Source organism: Arachis duranensis, chromosome 8 (assembly GCF_000817695.3).
Source record: "Arachis duranensis cultivar V14167 chromosome 8, aradu.V14167.gnm2.J7QH, whole genome shotgun sequence".
In the NCBI taxonomy this organism is placed as follows: Eukaryota; Viridiplantae; Streptophyta; class Magnoliopsida; order Fabales; family Fabaceae; genus Arachis; species Arachis duranensis.
In genome coordinates, this window is record NC_029779.3 from 36,394,195 (window position 1) to 36,414,211 (window position 20,017).

Consider the following 20,017-nt stretch of genomic DNA (forward strand, 5'->3'; position numbering starts at 1 on the left):
AAGAAAACTGTTAGGACTAAGGACAAAAAAATAAGTGTATGTCCAAAAACTATTTTTTATTCATGTGGGTCATTAATTTATTATTAAATCATGGCCCTTATTTTGATCAATTTTATTTATTTCATTAAAATTATATAATAATATGTAATTCACATTCATTTAAAAATAATACAAAAAATTATTTAAAATTATATTTAAATTAAGGTTTAATCATTTTGTTAGTCTCTATAATTTTACAAAATTTTTAATTAGGTTTTTGTACTTTTTTTTCTTTTAATTGAGCTTTTGCACCAAAACTTTTTTTTAATTGGATCCTTAAATTTTTTTCTTTAATTTGGGTCCCTGTACTAATTTTTTTAGTTGGGTCACTATAAAATTAAGTCAATTGTTGTCAAAAAACACCTAATTAAAAAAAAAAATTGGTGCAGAACCTAATTAAAAAAAAATAAGAACTTAATTGAAAATTTTGTAAAACTATAGGAACCAACTGAATAATCAAATCTTAAATTAAATATTATTTTAAAATTTTAAACTTATTTTAAATATAATCGGTTAGATGTAGTTTGAATATATATAATTTAAATTTTAACATTTGTATTTAGAATTATATTTATTAATTTAAATTAAATGGTGTATAATTTTAAATTATAAGTTAGTATATGTAAATTATATTAATTAGTTTATTATTAATTTTAAGGGTAACTAATTAAAATTAAACTCTGAAAAAATTATTTCTATTAAGCATGAAAATTCTACCATTAATTTTTTTATGAAATATTCAAAATGTAACCTAAACCATAGTAAGTTTTTTTTTAAATATTTTTTATATGATTAAACTAAAAAACCAAAAAAAAAGTTTATTTTTAAAAGTTCATTAAATTAATAGATTTAAACTATTTTAATAATATATTTAAAATATTTTATTTTATTTATTATTAGCATGTGTCCAATATGGACAAACTGCTCGCCATGGGGTACCTTGCCATACCTTGTCGGAATGCTGATCTTAAGGCGGTATAGGCCGTTGGTGGAAGCCGGGTGATCACGGTTCCGGAGTCTATAATCGCGCCGCCGGTAGAGAATGTGGAGGAAGAAACAGGGAGCTTGGTGTCCCCAACAGTTATTCCGGTGATGTCTAGGCCGTAAAAGGAAGCGCCGGCCGAGTTGGTCGAAAAGGGAGTGTATTTGACATAACTAGAAGCTCTAGAAGCACCAAAGGCAAGGTAACCTACATTGCTTGCGGTGGAAGGAAGACAATAGGAGAATATTTTGTGATATTTTGCGGCGGTTTGTTGGACAAAGGAAATAGGGTGGCGGCCGAGGCCTAATAAGCCGGCCGAGCCGCCGAAGAGGCCTTGGTTGTTTTGGCCACAACCAAAAAGGAAGCCGTCCACATAGTCGGTGTCGGTCACCGTCAGCCGCTCATGGCTGAAAAAGCCAACAGAGAAGGATGAGTCACCGTACTGGATGCCATATACACAAGCCTTTGATGTTGAAGCACATCCTGGGTCATTTCCTAATTTATAGCAAACCAAAATTATGTTAAAAAAAATAAGATGGCCTAAAGTATGTATTATATTTTGTTGTGGGTTTTTACAAAATTTCAGTGATGTTTTGTCTTTTTATAAGGTTTAATTATTTTGCTGGTCCCTTATAGTTTTGCAAAATTTTTAATTAGGTCCTTATACTTTTTTTCCTTTTAATTAAGTCTCTGCACTAATTTTTTTTTAATTAGATCTCTCTTGACAGTAGTTGACTTAATTTTATAAGATCCAACTAAAAAAAATTGGTGCAAAGACCCAAATAAAAGAAACAAAAGTGTAGAGATCCAATTAAAAAAAAAGTTTTGGTAGACTCAATTAAAAGAAAAAAAATTACAAATACCTAATTAAAAATTTTGCGAAACTATAGAAACCAACAAAGTAATTAAACCTTAATTTAAATATAATTTCAAATAGTTTTTTATATTATTTTTAAATAAACATGAATTGCATATTATTATACAATTTTAAAAAAATAAACAAAATTAATCAAAACAAGAGCCATGATTCAATAATGAATTAATGACCCACATGAACAAAAAACAGTTTTTGAGCATGCATTTATTCTTTTGTCCTTGACCTAACACTTTTTTTACATTATCCAGCATCACCAGATGTCAACAAAGTATTATTTGTTGGTCAACAACAAGTCACTTTTAGCCACTACAATTTTAGCCACTAGAGATCTTCTCTTGATATTATTATGGAGAAGGAGAGATAGCTGGAATACTAAGACTCTAAAAAAGACAGCAACATTATACAAAGGACATCAGAGGATCAAAATTTAAAAATTGATAAAAAAAAAATATAACATGCAAGAACAGTAGAAATAGCAGAGCAATTTTAAAGAGAACAAAAATAGTAGAACAACTTCAAAGAGAGCAGAGGTGGTAGAGCAACTTTAAAAACAGTAGAAATAGTGGAGAAAAATAGAAAAGCATTGCATGCCAAGAAAAACAGTTACAAAAGACAGAATTAACAAAAAAATTGAAAAGACAGTGATAAAATTTGCACAACAAATTTTATACTATAAAATTGTATTCACAATATCCATTGAAGACAAGAAAAAGAGTGATATTTGAGCATCATCTCATATACATTTGAACTAAAATATTTTTCTTTAACTTTGTACTTCATTTAAAATTTTATGGTTATCTAATGTTCATCTTTCTATAATTGAGAAAAAAGACATATTATGATGAGAAGAAAATTGAAAAAATCATAAAAAAAAAAAGAGAAATGCATTGAAAAAGCTAAATAAAATTTTTTTGTATTTATTATTTGATGAAATAGGATTAAATTTTTTTATTAAATTGGGATAGCATTTGGTGGCTAGTTGAACCAGTAAATTTTCTTTTGTTAAGTTAGAACAACACTTTGTGGTAGCTAACTTAGTTTGGATAGAAGTTCTGTTCTATTATAATTTTAGAGACAGAAAACAAAAATTCTCCTACATAATCTATTTCTGCAAAAAATTACTAAAAGAACTTATTTTTTAAAATTAACTTGATTCAATCCCTTATCAAGTTCTAGTATTATCGTTAATATCTAATTGGAGGATTTTGACTATATGCAAATTAGGATGTATGAACAAGACTCAAGAAGAGACACAAAATTTATTGATTAAAAATAAAGAATTAGATCACATAAAATTTATGGCCGAAATAGAAATCCTACAAGTTTCAACATCCACGTCTAGAGACGTCAAAATAATGAATCTGCTAGTGCATAAAATAGTACAAAATGACAAAAATAACGAGAATGATGAAGAATTTGAGGATCATAGTGAAATTGACACACTTTGAGCTCACACTTCTAATTAGTGTGACTAAAAGTAATTTGTTAAAGTGTTTTAGCTTTAACATTTACTTTATCTGTTACAAATTTTCTTTTGTATATATGGATTGTGTATAAAAATATTTTGACAAAAATATGATTTATTTTTTTGGTCATATTTTAAATAAAAATAATATTTTTATAATATATTAAAATTTAATTCTATAATTCATCCTCTTGAGAATAAAAATAAAATTTTTTATATAAAAACAATTATAAAATCTTTGTTGAGATACCCACATTATGTATATGAACACAATAGAGTCAGTTAGATTACATAGGTCCACCGATCGTTCTACATCACAGTATCAATCTCTTCCTCTGCATTTGCCTCAACTTTGGCCTTAGTCTCAGTCATAGCTTCATCCTTATTCACACCCTCCTTTTCAGTCTCAGTCACATTCTTAGCTTAAAACAACCTCATATATAGGTGATCCCAACAACAGTTGAAGATGTTGTGGCCTCTACTAGCAAGGGTCTGGTAGAGTTGACCATTGATGATAATGATGACTAAAGTGATATAATTTAATTTATATGTTATGACTTAGACTGATATATGCAATATATATGTGCACGCAACAGTTGGTATCCTCTTGGCAAAATTACGGAGAGGATTTTGAGGTCTTTAAAAATCACTATCAATGGTTCATTCCGTGGTTTAACATGGATTTTGGTGATCTGAGACCTATTTAATACAATCAAGTAGTATTTATTTATACGATAATTTTTAGCGGTTTTTGATTAATTTTTTTATTATTAAATATTTTTGTTATTTATAACTTCATAATATTTAATAATTTTAAAATTTTTGTAAAGTAACTATATTATGTTTAATTTAGTCTTATTTTATTATATAAATATTTTTAATCCCTTTTAATTTTTTATCTAGCTCCGTCTCTGATATGTTGTAACATAAGTTTCGTCACAGTAAAGAGTAGAAGATGTAAAATTCTTGGTAAGTAGGGGCAGCAAAACACTTCTGCCAGATGTTTGCAGATATCCGCAACAAAGGTGCAACTCCACAACAATATCGCCACATCAAAGAAAATGGTACATAACATATAACCAATTATAAGCTAATTAAAAACCTTCTTTACTTATACTATTCTTATTACATATATATGTGGTTTTTAAATATAAAATAATTCTGTTATGTTGATATGTCAAGAGAGCAAGTCGAGTCGCCCACCTACTAGGATTGGGCTCTTCAAGTAGGTTCCCACAAGGAAGGACAACCATATACGTGACATAGCATGATCGATTCTCCCATATAAATTTAATTTTCCATATTTTTCAAGCTAGATATTATTAATATATAATTACCTATATTTAATGCTTTTATGCTTTTTAATCTTTGTAGGACACTATACCCCTATATATTCCCACATTTAAATGAATATAGGTGACTAATTTGAAGAGTATGATACTATGATCAACAAGCTGTACACGTTTGTGCAATCCATGTAATATAAAATGACTTTTCTAGCAATACGAAAATACCCTTTACTCCTCCCTTAATGGTTGGCAATGGTAATAAACGCATGTCTCGAGGTGACGATCTACTATCACTTAGGTTTCGTTTAGTTGATGTAAAGGACAAAATATAAATCTAAACACATAGATATTAAAAATATAAAAATAAAATATTTATGTTTATGTATTATATTTGATAAAAATAATAAATAAAACACAAATATTTAAAAAAATTAAATTATTTTTTATTTATAAAAAGTTTGGAGAGATAAAAAGATAAAATTTAAAAATTTAAAAATTAAATAAGAATAAAAGAATATTTTAGTATCTCACCAAAAAATATACAAATTTAATATTTTTGTGTTCATCTGTATTTTTCCATATTCTTTAAAAATTAGTGTCTTATCAAATTAAAATGTAGATATATATTATTGTATTCATCTCTTGTTAAGATATGAACATCAATCAAATACTACCTTAGATAATCCTCTGTCCACGAATACAATATTGAAACCGATGATGATGATGACAGTTCTTGACAAAGACTACCTGTGAGCGATATTTTATTACATGATTGGCATTTCATATTTTTATTGAATTTATATATGCAAAATTTAAGTTGTTAGTAATTAATTAATGTAATAAATTTTAAAATTTATTATTTATTTTATTATGATCAATATATAGTAGGTGTTTTACTTAATTTTTGGTAACATCGACAAGGTGTCGAATTAAGTTTGTATTAAGATCTTAATTTGAAGAGTAGATACGACTTTTTTTAAAAAAGAATGGGTTTGATCTGAAAATAATTTAGTGTTACTGTCAAAAGTAAATAGTGCAATGTAATGCAAGAAATAAAGTGAAATCGAAATAAAAAAAAAACAGAAAACAAAATAGAGTCAAAACTATTGAAAATACAAAGAAATTAAAAAACAAATAAAAAAGAATAAATTAAAACAAGAAATTCAATAATAAACAACAAAAACAAAGCAAAGATAAAGAAAGAACAAATAACTAAATTAAAATAAAAGAAAAGTAACAAACAAAGTCAAATTGAAATTAGGAGAAATTAAATAACCGAATAAAAAGAAAAGAAAATGCTAAATTGGAAAAGAAAAGAAAATAATAAAATGAACAAACAAAGTAAATTGACTTCGGACACTCATTTACACTTGCATTTTATGATTTTTTGTTGTACCGCTGAGATTGAAAATTTTTGTAGAACTTTGTGTGACTGCAAAATTTTTTTATTGAAGCCCTTCTTTCTTCTGTATTTCTTCTATTTATAGGTCATAAAGATAAATTTGTAGGTGTCTTTCTTTTCTCATAATCTAATTTTTTCCTTTCTTTGGGATCACAACTTTACTTTGACCACAAAGAATTTTAATTTCTAAGTTTAACATCATATGTCTTTTTTTATCTTGGTCTCCAAATTCACATTTTGTATAGTGCTTTTGGATAATATCAGGTATGATTATCTCATTTTGATTTTAAAAATTACTGATGTGACTCTTTTATTATGATAAGTTAAATCCTTGTATTAATGTTCTCATAGAACAACCCGTATGTTATAATATTTTGACCTACATATCATTAGTTCTATCTATTATTTATATGGATCAAATGACATTCTATTTCACTATGATCGAGTTGTTCATGATGTCGAATTTTTGTGCTAAAAGTAGGTAATATAAATGAAAGAAAGAAAAAAAAACTGACTTAAGGGCTAAGCCATCTCTGTAAACGAAAACACAAAAAGAAATATTTTTCGAGGTCTAAAAGAATATTTCTTTTGTTATTTATTGGTGGCTCAGTCAATGGTATAATTAATTTAATTTTTTACATTATATTTTAGGGACAATTTTTACTAACAATCTAATCTATGTATTGCTAAGAGTATTTATTATTATAGGGCATCAATATTGCCAACGTTTTATGATCGACGATGTACTATTAATGACGACGTTTGTGCGTGACTTTGTTGAAAAAATTTAGGAGGCACACATATATAAGAGATATGGTACTGATTTCACGTCGTTTATTTAATTTGCTGGCAATGAAAGCAAAAAGGAGGAAGTTGCACTGAAGTTTCTAGCTAAGTAGTTGTCTTGGATATTCTTATTTTAATTAAAAGCAACAAATGATATCAAAGAAAATTGAATATAATTTTTAGTTTTTCTTTTTTTAAAAATTTATTTTAAATAATTTTGAATTGAGTTTCAATGGAGCAATGATATGATCATGATATATTGCAAGGATTGAGTGAAAGGTAGTGTTATCAAACCCTTTTTTAAAAAATTTAAGTTAATACGTAAAAGTATATACGTATATATTTATTAATATGTCTTTCAGTGTAAGAACTTTTTTTCTTCTGTAAATTTTGTTTAAAATTTCTTTTTATATATTGAATTTCTTTTGTGTGGCTAAAAAATATCAAATTTTAAACCCTTTAGTTATATAGACATCTATATACAAAAGAAAAACAAAGTTTTAACTTGCAAATAACATTTTCATTGATGATGAATTAGTTTAGTATATTAACGAAAATAAAATAGTAGAGTCTATAATAATTATTATTATGACGATTATATGACTTTGCCAATGTGTAAAAAATATTATTAAATTAAATTGATATTTTTTATATTTTTATATTTTCATTTTTTAAATTTAAAAATATTTTCAAATATTAAAAAATAATGATAAAAAGATAATTGAGGAATATAGACTGAGAATCATAGAAATAGATTAATGTTGGCAACGTGCTATAACAGACTCAACAAAAACTAACAGAATAAGAATGGATTATGTTATTAAAGCAACACTTGTGGAAACTCATGCTCTGAGTGCAGAGTTTGTGAAGGTGAGTGAGAAGAGTTGGGAGAGAGAACTTAGAACATGCAGAATCAGAAATGAGAAAATAGAATTAATGATGAATCACACCCAATTCAGTTTGTACAATGGTGTTTATATACACAACTAAAAATGTAACTGCCTTCTAACTATAGCTAACAAACTCAGATTAACATCTAACTCTAGTTAAGTTATTCAGTACTTAAATAGCAGTTGCAGCATAACTGCTTCTGTAGTGCATCACTCTATTTCTTCTATTGCTAGTGAATGAGTTTTATTGTCCACATCCCCCCGCAAGCTAGGAGCATGGAAATTCAACATTCCTAGCTTGGAGTAAAAGGTGCTAAAGGGTCCAGGAGCCAGTGCTTTGGTAAAGACGTCGGCTAATTGATTAGCTGAAGTAACGGGAAGAAGCTTGATCATCCCACATTGAGCCTGGTCACGTACAACATGGCATTCAATTTCGATATGTTTGGTACGTTCATGGAAGACGGGATTTGCAGCAATATGCAAAGCTGATTTATTGTCACAAAACATGCGAATGGGCCTAGACAACGGAAGTCTGAAGTCAGCGAGCACATAAGAGAGCCAAAGACATTCACATGTGGCCAAGGCCAGGGCGCGATACTTAGCCTCAGCAGAAGATCTAGCCACAGTGGTCTGTTTTTTACTCTTCCAAGAAATTAGAGACTTTCCAAAGAAGAAACAAAAACCAGAAACAGAGCGCCTTGAGTTTGGACAGCTGCCCCAATCGGAATCTGTAAATGCTGAGAGAAAGATCTGAAGAAGGAGGAAAGAGAACAGCATTGGCGGGTGATTGCTTGAGATAACGAAGAATATGCAAGGCTGCCTTGAAATGAGAATCAGTAGCACAGTCAAGATATTGACTGAGTTTGCTTACCGCAAAGGTAATATCTGGCCTAGTGTTGGTGAGGTAAATGAGTCTTCCAATTATTCTTCGATAGGCAGTAAAGTCCTCCAGCTTCGAACCAGTAGTTCTTGAAAGTTTTACTGCGTAATCAATTGGAGTTGATGCGGGTTTGGCATACTCGAGATGAAACTCCTTTAAGAGCTCCAAAGTGTACTTGCGTTGATAAAGAGCAAAACCTTGAGTGCTTCTAGCAATCTCTATACCCAAGAAGAATTTGAGATTACCCAAGTCCTTAATTTTGAACCGGTCATCAAGAAGTTTCTTTATATGTTGAATATCTGCCAAACAGTCTTCAGCTACCACCAAGTCATCAACATAGATGAGAATACAAGTGAAGCCTTGAGGGGACAACCTAGTAAACAAACACGGATCAACCTTGGATTGCAAATAACCTGATTCTGACAGAACATAGCACAGTTTGGTGTTCCATTGACGACTTGCTTGTTTCAACCCATAGAGGGATTTTTGGAGTCTGCACACCATCCCCGGAGGTGCAGCCAGGCCCGGTGGAGGCTTCATGAAGACTTCTTCTGGCAAATTGCCATGGAGAAATGCCGTGTTCACATCCAATTGGTGCACATACCAATCTTTGGAAGCAACAATGGCAAGTAACAAACGAAATGTAGTCATCTTTATCACCGTGCTAAATGTGTCAAAATAATCAAAACCGAGAGTTTGGGTGAAACCCTTGGCCACCAAACGAGCCTTATACCTTTCGATGGAACCATCTTGCTTGAGCTTCACTTTGAACACCCATTTGCATCCAATGGCCTTCTTTTCCTTGGGCAGTTTGGTCAGAATCCATGTCTTATTTTCATTTAAAGCATCAAGTTCAGCTTTAATAGCTTGTTTCCAATAGTCATCAAGAACAGCTTGCTCATAGCTTGTAGGTTCTATGGTGTTAGTAAGTGCTATAGAAAAAGCTTTGTGCTCAAGTGATAAAGATGCATAGTCCAAATAATTGGAAATGGGATATTTAGATGAGGGTGCAGGAGCGGTGTTAGAAGAGGTTTGAAAACAATGATAGTCATGGAGATAAGATGGTTTGTGTTTATCTCTAGTGGATCTTCTTAATGCATGCGGTGCTGGAGTAGAAGTACATGGAACAATAGAATTATGAGATGCAGGTGAGACAGTGGTATTAGTGCTGCCTAAGGATGCATGAGTTGAATTAGAGGGCAAACATGAATGAGTATGAGAATGTGAGGAAGTAGGCATTATGGCATCAGAGGGAAGGTGAGTGAAATCATCAACATCATCCATGAAGTACGAAGAAGGAGTGTTGTTTATAGTAAAATCAACCTTTTTATTGGATGATGGTGAAGGTTCAGTGTTATGATTATGAAAGGGAAAGCAATGCTCATAGAATTGGACATGTCTTGAGATGAAAACCTCTCTGGTTTGAACATCCATGAGTACATAGCCCTTGGTACCAATTTTAAAACCCAGAAAAACACATTTTCGAGCTCGCTTATCTAGTTTCTTTCGATGGGCAACTAAAGTAGAGGCATACGCTAAGCACCCAAGAATTTTAAAATGACTGATGTCAGGCAGTTTATTGAAAAGTTTTTCATATGAACTGCAATCATTAAGAACGGAGCTTGGTACCCGGTTCATAATGTGTACAGCATATGCGGCTGCATAATGCCAAAAAATTTTAGGTAAATTCGCCTGAAAAAGCAATGCTCTTGTCATATTTAAAATTTCTTGGTGCTTACGTTCCACCACACCATTTTGTTGAGGTGTCTCAACACAAGAGATATGGTGAATAATGCCTTCCTTTTGAAAGAAATCACCTAATATAAATTCTTTGCCATTGTCTGATCTTATGCATTGTATACTGCAATTGAATTGCGTTTTTATGAATTGAACAAATTGTTTCAAACAAGCAGATGTCTCAGATTTATTTTGCATGAAGTACAACCAAGTAAATCTTGTTTTATCCTCAACTATAGTCAAAAAATACTTGTGACCAACAATTGAAGGAATGTTAATGGGACCCCAAATGTCTACATGAATGAGGGAAAAATTTCTCTCTGATTGAGTGATGCTAGTGCCAAATGGAATTTTCTTTTGTTTGGCAAAGTGACAAGAGTCACAAGGCATACCAGCATCAGGACAAATCAGAAAGGGATATTTCTTTTTCATAGAACTAAGCCTATCTAAAGCTAAGTGTCATAATCTTTTATGCCAAATGCTACTGTCTCCAATGGAATGTGTGATGTTGTTTGTGTTGTGCTGTTTGTGCTGGGAGTCATGTGTAGTGTGAATGTTGTGGTTGATGACATGTGTGAAAATAGTCTCTTTATTCATGATGTATAAACCTCCTAACTGTTTAGCAGCTCCAATCATCCTCGAGGAAAGGAGTTCCTGGATCTTACATGCATTTTTATCAAATGAAAAAACACAAAGCAAGGATTTAGTGGCATGTGAAACAGAAATCAGATTGAAGGAGAAGGTAGGAACATAAAGCACATTTGTCAAATACAAATTAGTTGAAAAGAAGTATTTGCAATATACCTGCGGATGGAGCAAGTATAGGTGATGCCAAGTTTCCACTATGAGCAGGTTGTTGGTCATGTTGTTGAAAAAGAGCAATCAAGGCCTCCTTTTGTTTTTCTGAAAATAAACCATCAATGTTGATTCCATTCTCACCCTTAGGAGTGGCAGTGTTGCCGAGTTCTACATTTTCTTCAGCAATTGAGCTGTTCACACTGACAGCATTGACTATCTTGCGTTGCATATTTGGGGGATATCCATGTTTGGCATAGCAGGTATCCACCGTGTGTCCGTGCTTGCCACAATAAGAACAGAGTGTTGAGGCTCCTCTGCCTCTGCCATGACCTGAGCGCCCTCTTCCTCGATAATTCGAGCTTGTTCTGCCATTTCTTTCTTTGTAGTCATTTGTCACTGCATTGATCAGCATACTCGGGTCAGAGTAGTCACCATGATGCATCTGTCGTTCTTGCTGGAGAAGCAAGGAATAGATTGTATTGATGTCAGGGAGAGGCGTCATCAGCATTACTTGAGATCGCACAGTGGCATATTGATCATTGAGTCCTCGGAGGAGCTTAACACCATAGGATTCAAGTCTGTACCTTCTCATCACAGCAAGACCACAAGAACAAGTCTCTCCACAAGAACATACTGGAATAGGTCTAAACTCATCTAATTCCTCCCAAATCACTTTGAGTTTGGTGAAATAGGCTGTAATTGTAAGCTCCCCTTGCCGCAATTTAAACATTTCTTCCTCCAATTCTCCAATTCTGAATAAATCCCCTTCGTAGAACCTATGCCTAAGGTCTTTCCACAATTCACATGCATCGTTGCACCACAACACACTTTGTAATATCTCAGGACTAATTGAAGTATGCAACCAAGACAGGACAATCGTGTTGTTTCTTTTCCAAGCACCAAAGGTTGGATCAGTCTCATTAGGTCTAGGTAGGGTTCCATCCACAAATTTGATTTTATTCTTGGATTCGAGTGAAAGCCAAACAGATCGTGCCCAGGCATGGTAATTACAGGTAGTGAGAAGAGATGGCGCCAGAGATATACCTGGATTCTCGCTTGTATGTAAGAAGAAATGGCTCGAAGGATCTTGAATCAGATTCATGTTCGATTTGTTCATTTGTGCTTGGAACGCGGAAAATTGTTTCATCATCTGAGCAAAATTCTGGAAATCGCTAGCTGTAAAATTCTGGTTCGAACTTGGATCCATCGCTTCTCCCTGTGCCATGGTTGCCATTGATGAACCTTCGCACTAGAGCCAACTCTCATGATTTTTGCACTGTTGAGAAGTTCTGAAATTCTCGATCTCCGCACTCTTCCACGCTCACCGCACCATGTGGAAACTCATGCTCTGAGTGCAGAGTTTGTGAAGGTGAGTGAGAAGAGTTGGGAGAGAGAACTTAGAACATGCAGAATCAGAAATGAGAGAATGAAATTAATGATGAATCACACCCAATTCAGTTTGTACAATGGTGTTTATATACACAACTAAAAATATAACTGCCTTCTAACTATAGCTAACAAACTCAGATTAACATCTAACTCTAGTTAAGTTATTCAGTACTTAAATAGCAGTTGCAGCATAACTACTTCTGTAGTGCATCACTCTATTACTTCTATTGCTAGTGAATAAGCTTTATTGTCCACAACACTACTCAACTTTATATATCTGACTAGAATAAGAGATAGAGAGAGTCAAAAGAAGTAAAGAACTAAGCAAGGATAGTCCTGTAACAAACTAACAGAATTTACAACGGCCACATAACTCAAGTTACAGCATCTTGCTCTTTCTTGATTTCATTTTCCTTAATTACAATTTGATTATATTAATTTGGAAAATATATTAATAAAAAATACTATCATAATAAAGTGGTGATATATTTATTATAAATCAGAAACTCTATGATACCAACACTTTTTAGTAATTTTGGTCATTATTTGATCTACTAAATTATTTTTAACAAATAAATTTTATTAATGTATGTGTACAAATTCTAAAAAATGTGGATGCAAATTTTATCGATTTATCATGTATGCAAATTCTGATAAATATAGGTATAAATTATATATTTTTTTCATATACAAATACCTGTAAATATGGATGTAAATTATTACTGATCAAATACTAATCTAAAATGATAATATTTACTAGTTACGTAGTATTTCTGTATGTAAATAGTTTAAATATAGTGTCAATCAAACCAAATATATAATTAGATATTTTAGCTTAGTTAATATGGCTAAAATTAAAATAACGGTGTTGTAATGTTGGTGTATACTATTATTAGTTTTAATAATGTTTAATTGCACAACTATTTCTTTTATTACAACTATAATATTTGTAGATGGATTCTGTGAAAATTGATCTAGAATTCCACATAGAAGAATTATAAAAACCATAGAAAGGTATTTGTAAGTAGTCCGATCCTTATTATCCAAAAAAAAAAACAAAAAAACAAAAAAAGATGCATGGTTGTGCATGTAAATGATTGTTGGCCACGGATTCTTTGCTAACATTTGTGATGAAAGTACGGATGGTGGTGTATTATGTATGGACCACACGTGTTGTGGTGAGTTAAAGGATTTAAGGCTGCAGAAGTCAGGAAGTTTAAAAGATGGTCCCTGAATTGTTGTGTGACGAAAAGGGTTATTTAATTTGTTTTTTCGGATTCTCTTTTTTGGGATATAATTAACGTTATTGGGTCCCTGTTAAATTTCAATCTTCATGAATTTCAATTAATAGTATATATCCCGCAGTCTTTCTTCAACAAAGTGCTGGAAGGAAACATTATTATTGAAGATGAATGAACGCGATAATAATGGACACTAAAGGAGTAAAGGTTGTTTGTGATCTAAATCATTTTGATATCTAGGATTTTTTAGGTTCGTCACAAGTATGTTTTAGTTGACATGCTTTACTGGCAAAATTCTGACCCTGTGTTTTTTCGCCATTCAAATTATTATTAAAAAAGCTAATTACCGCCACGAATAATACTAATAACAACAACAACAATAATAATAATAATATGATGATTTTTTGTATAAGTGTATCAAGTAGAAAGCACTTTGTAATCAGAATTAGAAACAAAAAAAAAATTAGTGAAAAAGTTGAGCTGGCAATTTACTTAAAAAATTTATTTATTTACTAAAAAAAATGACAGATAGAGGCAGGTTCTCAAAAATCACTGCTAGATAAAAAATAGCGTTAGTTGTTGTGGCGGATTAGGAAAGAGCTTCTAATAGCGTATTATTTTGAGGCAGTTACAACAAAATCGTCGTAAAATGTCGATTTTGTGATGATCGCTACGATGGTCAATACAAGTTACTTTGTTAGTAACGGTTTTCTTTTAATCGTCGCAATATATTTTTAACTTAAATTTTATATGTTTAAACATTGTCGTATGAAATCTACTTAAGTTTCTTTTTTTTAAAAAAATGTTTCAAACACTGTTACTTAATGCATTACATACATTTTTAGATTTGTATTACGTAAAAAAACAGTTAATAAATTAAAAAATATATATTTTGATTAATAATGTGCACAAATTTATGAATTGGATTTCCTCGTCTGCTATTAGCGCCTTTTAAGTTTGCATTCAAGCATAAATGTTAAAGAAAAAACTAGTCAATGTCTGAATTTATAAAATCAAAACAAAGTTGAATAGAGCATAAAGATCAAAATTCTTAAAGTAGACAAACATGTAACAAGTCAAAATTTCTCTTCAACATCGTATTGACCTGGCCAAAAATACTCTGTCACAATCTATAGCCTTCATGTGATAAAGGATATGATAAGTCATCTCTAAATCATGACTTTTTGTTCAGATTGAAGCCCTTTTTTGCAGCATGTACATCATCTTGTCTTTGTTGGGTGTATAAAGTTTCATTGTCTTTTTTCTGAACATTATTGAGCTCAAACTACTTAGAGATGTTAATTCCACCGGAGGAGATATCATCTAAATTGTCTTTTGAATTAGTCTCTGCCCCATTTAGAGTGTCATTAACTATTTCGCCTGAATATTTAGCTGACACTGAAAATATCAACATGCATACAACAATTTAAGTCTTCTAAGAAGAAAATGATAACTCCCAGGTCAGTAGCTAGTAATTAAGAAAAAAAGGGTGCATTAATATGGTAAAGAAACTTTAAACTGAACAAAAAAAATAACAATTACCATTTTTTTTTGTTAGTAATTTGGCTAGATTTCTTGAAAAGAAGATCTGTAATGTGCAATTCTATATTTACTTCATTTTCTCTTTCGAAGCAATATTCAACTCAACAACATGCATGTTTCTAAAGTACGTCTACATTAAAAAAAATGTATAGTTCATGGTCTTTTTCTAAAACATACTATTTCTCTATGATGCACTTTCTATGTTAAATATTTTTTTTAATTCAGCAAGTATGTTTTCGGAGGTCCTACCAGCTGTACATGTCACAAAAACATACCCAATTTTTTTCTCGTACATTGATCTCCATTCATAAAGTTCCTACAAAAATTTGGACGTTAACGTAACAACTATTATTACAACAAATTTGTTACCATATATCAACTTAAAATATATATTATTCAAATATAGTTTAACACAAGTTTTTAAGGGTATGCCTAACAAAAAAATTCTGCATAGTAACTTTGTTCGCCGTTTTCGAGTATTGGTCCTGATATTTTCTCCAACTAACATTCACCTTACAAAACCATATGTCTCTAGCAACTGTAATTGCATGTTCCAATGAAAAGAATGGAGAGGTCATAACCATTTCGTTAGCGAATGTTGTGCTTGCACAGCATGATAAAAAGTCTTCAGTTTTTATTTGTCTTATTACACCACCATTTTATGTTGACTATATTGATGTCGTAACAACATTAAAATTGATAATGATTTACTCAATATCATGATTATTTTTATTGGAAATTAAGAACAACAATAATATTGACATTAATACTTAATTGTAAACTAACTTTTGCTAGCAACAAACATTGAAAGAAACGGAAAACTGCTTTTATTCATGAAAACCAACAATTCAGTAAAGACTTAATCGAAATACAAAAATATAAATAGTAATGTAACCAGCAAACTACGTACATCATTAACACTATTGAACTTATTACTCACACACGGATCCTTTATAAATGAAGTTCACGTTTTTCTTATTTCCATTACGCCACATCATCGAAATTCTTAGAAACATTATCTGTTGAGTCTTCTATATCATCATCCTTTGTCAACTGTAAATCACCGATATCACCTGCCGTTAACATGCGTTTAACCCTGGCTATGGAGAAAAAGCAGCTTCAACTTCTTCATTCTCTCCTCTCATGTCATATAAGTCTCATGGTTTTACATAAACCATTACACTCCATTCTTTATTTACTTCATCATGTACACAGTATACGAGATGAGTTCTGATGCCAATATGTACGATTCATCATCTTCTCAATCACCGGTGTGTATCAAACGAGTGAAATTAATGCTGGTAAGGCCTAAACGGTATTGTTTGATGTCTCTGCTGGTAGTTATATCATCCCAAATACATTTAAACAAAACCACTGTGAAATGGCAGCTGTAATTTAATTCGATTATGTCCACAATTTTTTCATAATATAGAACACTACCAACAATCACTCTATTATCACGCATGCTTGCATAACTTCTTATATTAGATGAGACATAAATTCTACTGTTTTGAGTTTTCAGCCTGTCTTCCTTTGTGGTGGTTCTAAACTTGTACCCATTGACTTTGTACGCCCCAAAATATCTTGCCTGAAGCATGGGACCGCATGCCAACAACGTTATCTCTTTCGAATGAAGCGTACTGTCCATTAGAACCTAGCACCATATAACATCCATCGTTTATATAAAAATTGGATCTCATAAAGTACAAATTCTAGGCTAAAAAGACATTGGTCATTTTAAATTTCTTTGAACCTCATACTTGAACCAGTAAAAAAATTTTGCATGCACAACACTGACTATTTTAGATTACAACCTTATTTAAGCCTGTAATCTTCGCTTTGTTTCTGCCCTAAATGTACTTTATGACACAACACAAAATTAGTCCGACTAGTCAATGGATGAAAAGAGTTATACTCGTATTTTAAAAATACATGTGCATACTTACTCAAGAAATGGAACAACGGCTTCACAATTGCTAGCACATGACGATATGCCTAATGTTTTTCCATTGGAATGGGTCCAAAATGTAAAACAACCCCTAAAGCCTTTCCAATTTTTGGGAACATAGTTTTTTCTAAATTATGTGTAATATCAACAGGTTGATCATCAACTCGTCCTAGTCGGTTGAGCCTTTTGCTTGTGCCCTATTACGCACGTATTGTTTCAATCGACCTAGGTACCTTTTATATAAATACGACATAACACTCCGTATATACACAATGAATTGAGCTTAATGTATTAAAGAGATTTATTAGCAAGTTAACCTTTCTACTGGATACATCCACCGATAATGTATTGGACCACCAAATTTTACTTCATCAACGAGATGCACCGTAAGGTGAACCATGACAGTAAAAAAGGATGGAGGAAAAATCATTTCCACCTACACAGAGTTTGAACAACATGATTCTGAAGGTCACCAAGGTGCAGAAGGTTTACCGCTTTTCCACAGAGTTCTTGAAAAAATGATAACTTTGTAATTACAGTGGACACGGGACTCGACAGTACATTCTTTACCAAAATCGGAAGTAATTGTTCCATTAAAATTTTAATTTGATTAGAATAATTGATTTATTATAGTTAAATGATTATTTTTGTGAAGCTCATACTTTAGAAATTTTGCATGAGACTATATATATATGTTTGATGAAGTTTTATATTATTTTAGAACATTTGATTTTACTCAAATATGTATTTGTGAAGCATTAAAGTATTTGTTGGCAGTCACTTATTTTAAAATTGTGAAATATGTTTGAAATTTCTTATGATTGAGAAAATATGATTGAAAAGGATTTGGATGAGCAAGTATTATTTGATTTGATTTGATACCTTATATATTTGAAAGATTTAAAAAATTTGTTATATTTGAAATTATATGTTTTGAATTGGTTTTGGAGGCTCGTATTAGAAAACCGTAGTTAACCGCGGTTATGGCGTTAACTTAGATGCATTTAACTCAAACATCATCTAGTAGGGGTGTTGCTAGCCTAACGTGTAGGCCAAATATTAGATCTGTTATTCTTATTCTGTATGGACACACGAGAGAAAAAAGACTACCCTTAGAGGTAGAGTCATCCAGCGTAGACTATTTGATTTGATTTTTGTATTGAGAATTTTCTTATTGATTCACTTAATTGTATAAATTACTACCTTCTCAATAAAATTACTTTGATAATAATGTTTATAATGGTCTCATGTAGATTATAGATGTATTATCTAGTCATTGAATTTCAAAATTTACTCCATTTTTCTAAAAATATTTTTTAAGAACAAACACTAAAAATGAGACTTTCTATTAAAAAAAATGATCTACAGTGAGTACCTAATCCTTGTTGAGTTCTTAAAAGTTAAATGCTCCATATGTCACAGAAAAAATCCAACTATATTAATCTATTTTGTGTTTTTTAAAAATAATATGTAACTTTTTTCTTTAGCGTATATTCAAATTTGTTAGGCTTTTTAAAGTGACAATTTTCTTGAGCGCCAGTCATGATTTTTATTAGACTGTGATAGAGAGAGATAACAAAAAAATTGAATTGATTTGCAATCCTTTATATTTATATTATAACTAATTTCAAATATTTTCATTTTTAAAAAGATTTGGTTGGAATTGAAATGATTTGATGTTTTAAAATATAAAAATTTATTTTCACTCTTTTAAGAATTAATATAATCCTGGTTGTTTGCACAAATTTTTTCCAACTGTCCGATCCAAGCATATCTGAAAAGCCTGGAACTAGGGTTGGCAATGGGTTAGGTAGGGTAGGGTAGAGTTTGTGTAACACCCTAACTACCAAAGCTCACGCTTCCGGCTGCGCAACTCTGATAGCTTGGACATTACGACGACTTTTATACTATTTAATACTAAAATATGAGCCTGTTTAAAACTTTAAACCGCAACACCACTCCCAAAAACACTTTGCTATATAACGTACATCAATACATATCATACAACTTACATAAACTCATAAGGAATACATCCATATATATACGTACAAATATATAAGTAATAGTACATGCATTAGCCAAATCAATTCCTATCCCTCTTACAGAATATATCAAGATAAAGGCGAGGGTAAAACAAATAATAACTAAGGCAATACAGAGCATTTCAACAACTAAATAAATTCTTCGAGACTTCTGCGCCCATATCCTGAAAGGGGAAAAATATAGGGGGTGAGAACATCATCCTCGAAAGGGTTCTCAGTAGAGGGTTTTTAGGAATTACTGTAATAGGATACATGAAAATAAACCGTACCAGTGATTAATAACCATCTTATGCCTCTTTTCAAAAACAACAGTTTACAATAAAAGTGAAGTCAGAAATCTTTTCTGAAAGAGGAACTGTTCAATCCTCAAAACATCAAAGCATTTCAAAAAGGTTTATCTATACTGAACCAAAATAACCTTTCATATCTTATTCCAAACCAGAACCACAAAACTGAAATCAACCATCGATCCATCTCATTCAACCACGGCCCTAGGCCCAAACAATCCAACCACAACCAATCCAACAGAGTTCCAGATGCAAACACAAGTAGGAAGATACAAACACAAACAAACAGTTATTGCAAGTAGAACAATTAGCAGTTAATCACATAGGCAAACCAAGTACAATATGCATACCCAAACAATGTCACATAGATGCATATGATGCATGCCTGTCCCTAGTGGCTGATGATATCATCTGTCGGTTATA

At 31.4% G+C, this 20,017-nt stretch overlaps 1 protein-coding gene across 1 annotated transcript; it reads right to left on the reverse strand.

Annotated features, from left to right (window-relative positions):
- Window positions 1-935: 935 nt before the first annotated feature.
- LOC127741263 (aspartyl protease family protein At5g10770) lies at window positions 936-4,920 on the reverse strand. Its single transcript, XM_052253379.1, has 2 exons — window positions 4,878-4,920; window positions 936-1,516 (listed from the first exon to the last, which is right to left on the reverse strand). Exons 1-2 carry the CDS (start codon window positions 4,918-4,920, stop codon window positions 936-938), a joined length of 624 nt encoding a protein of 207 aa, XP_052109339.1.
- Between the last annotated feature and the right edge of the window lie 15,097 nt (window positions 4,921-20,017).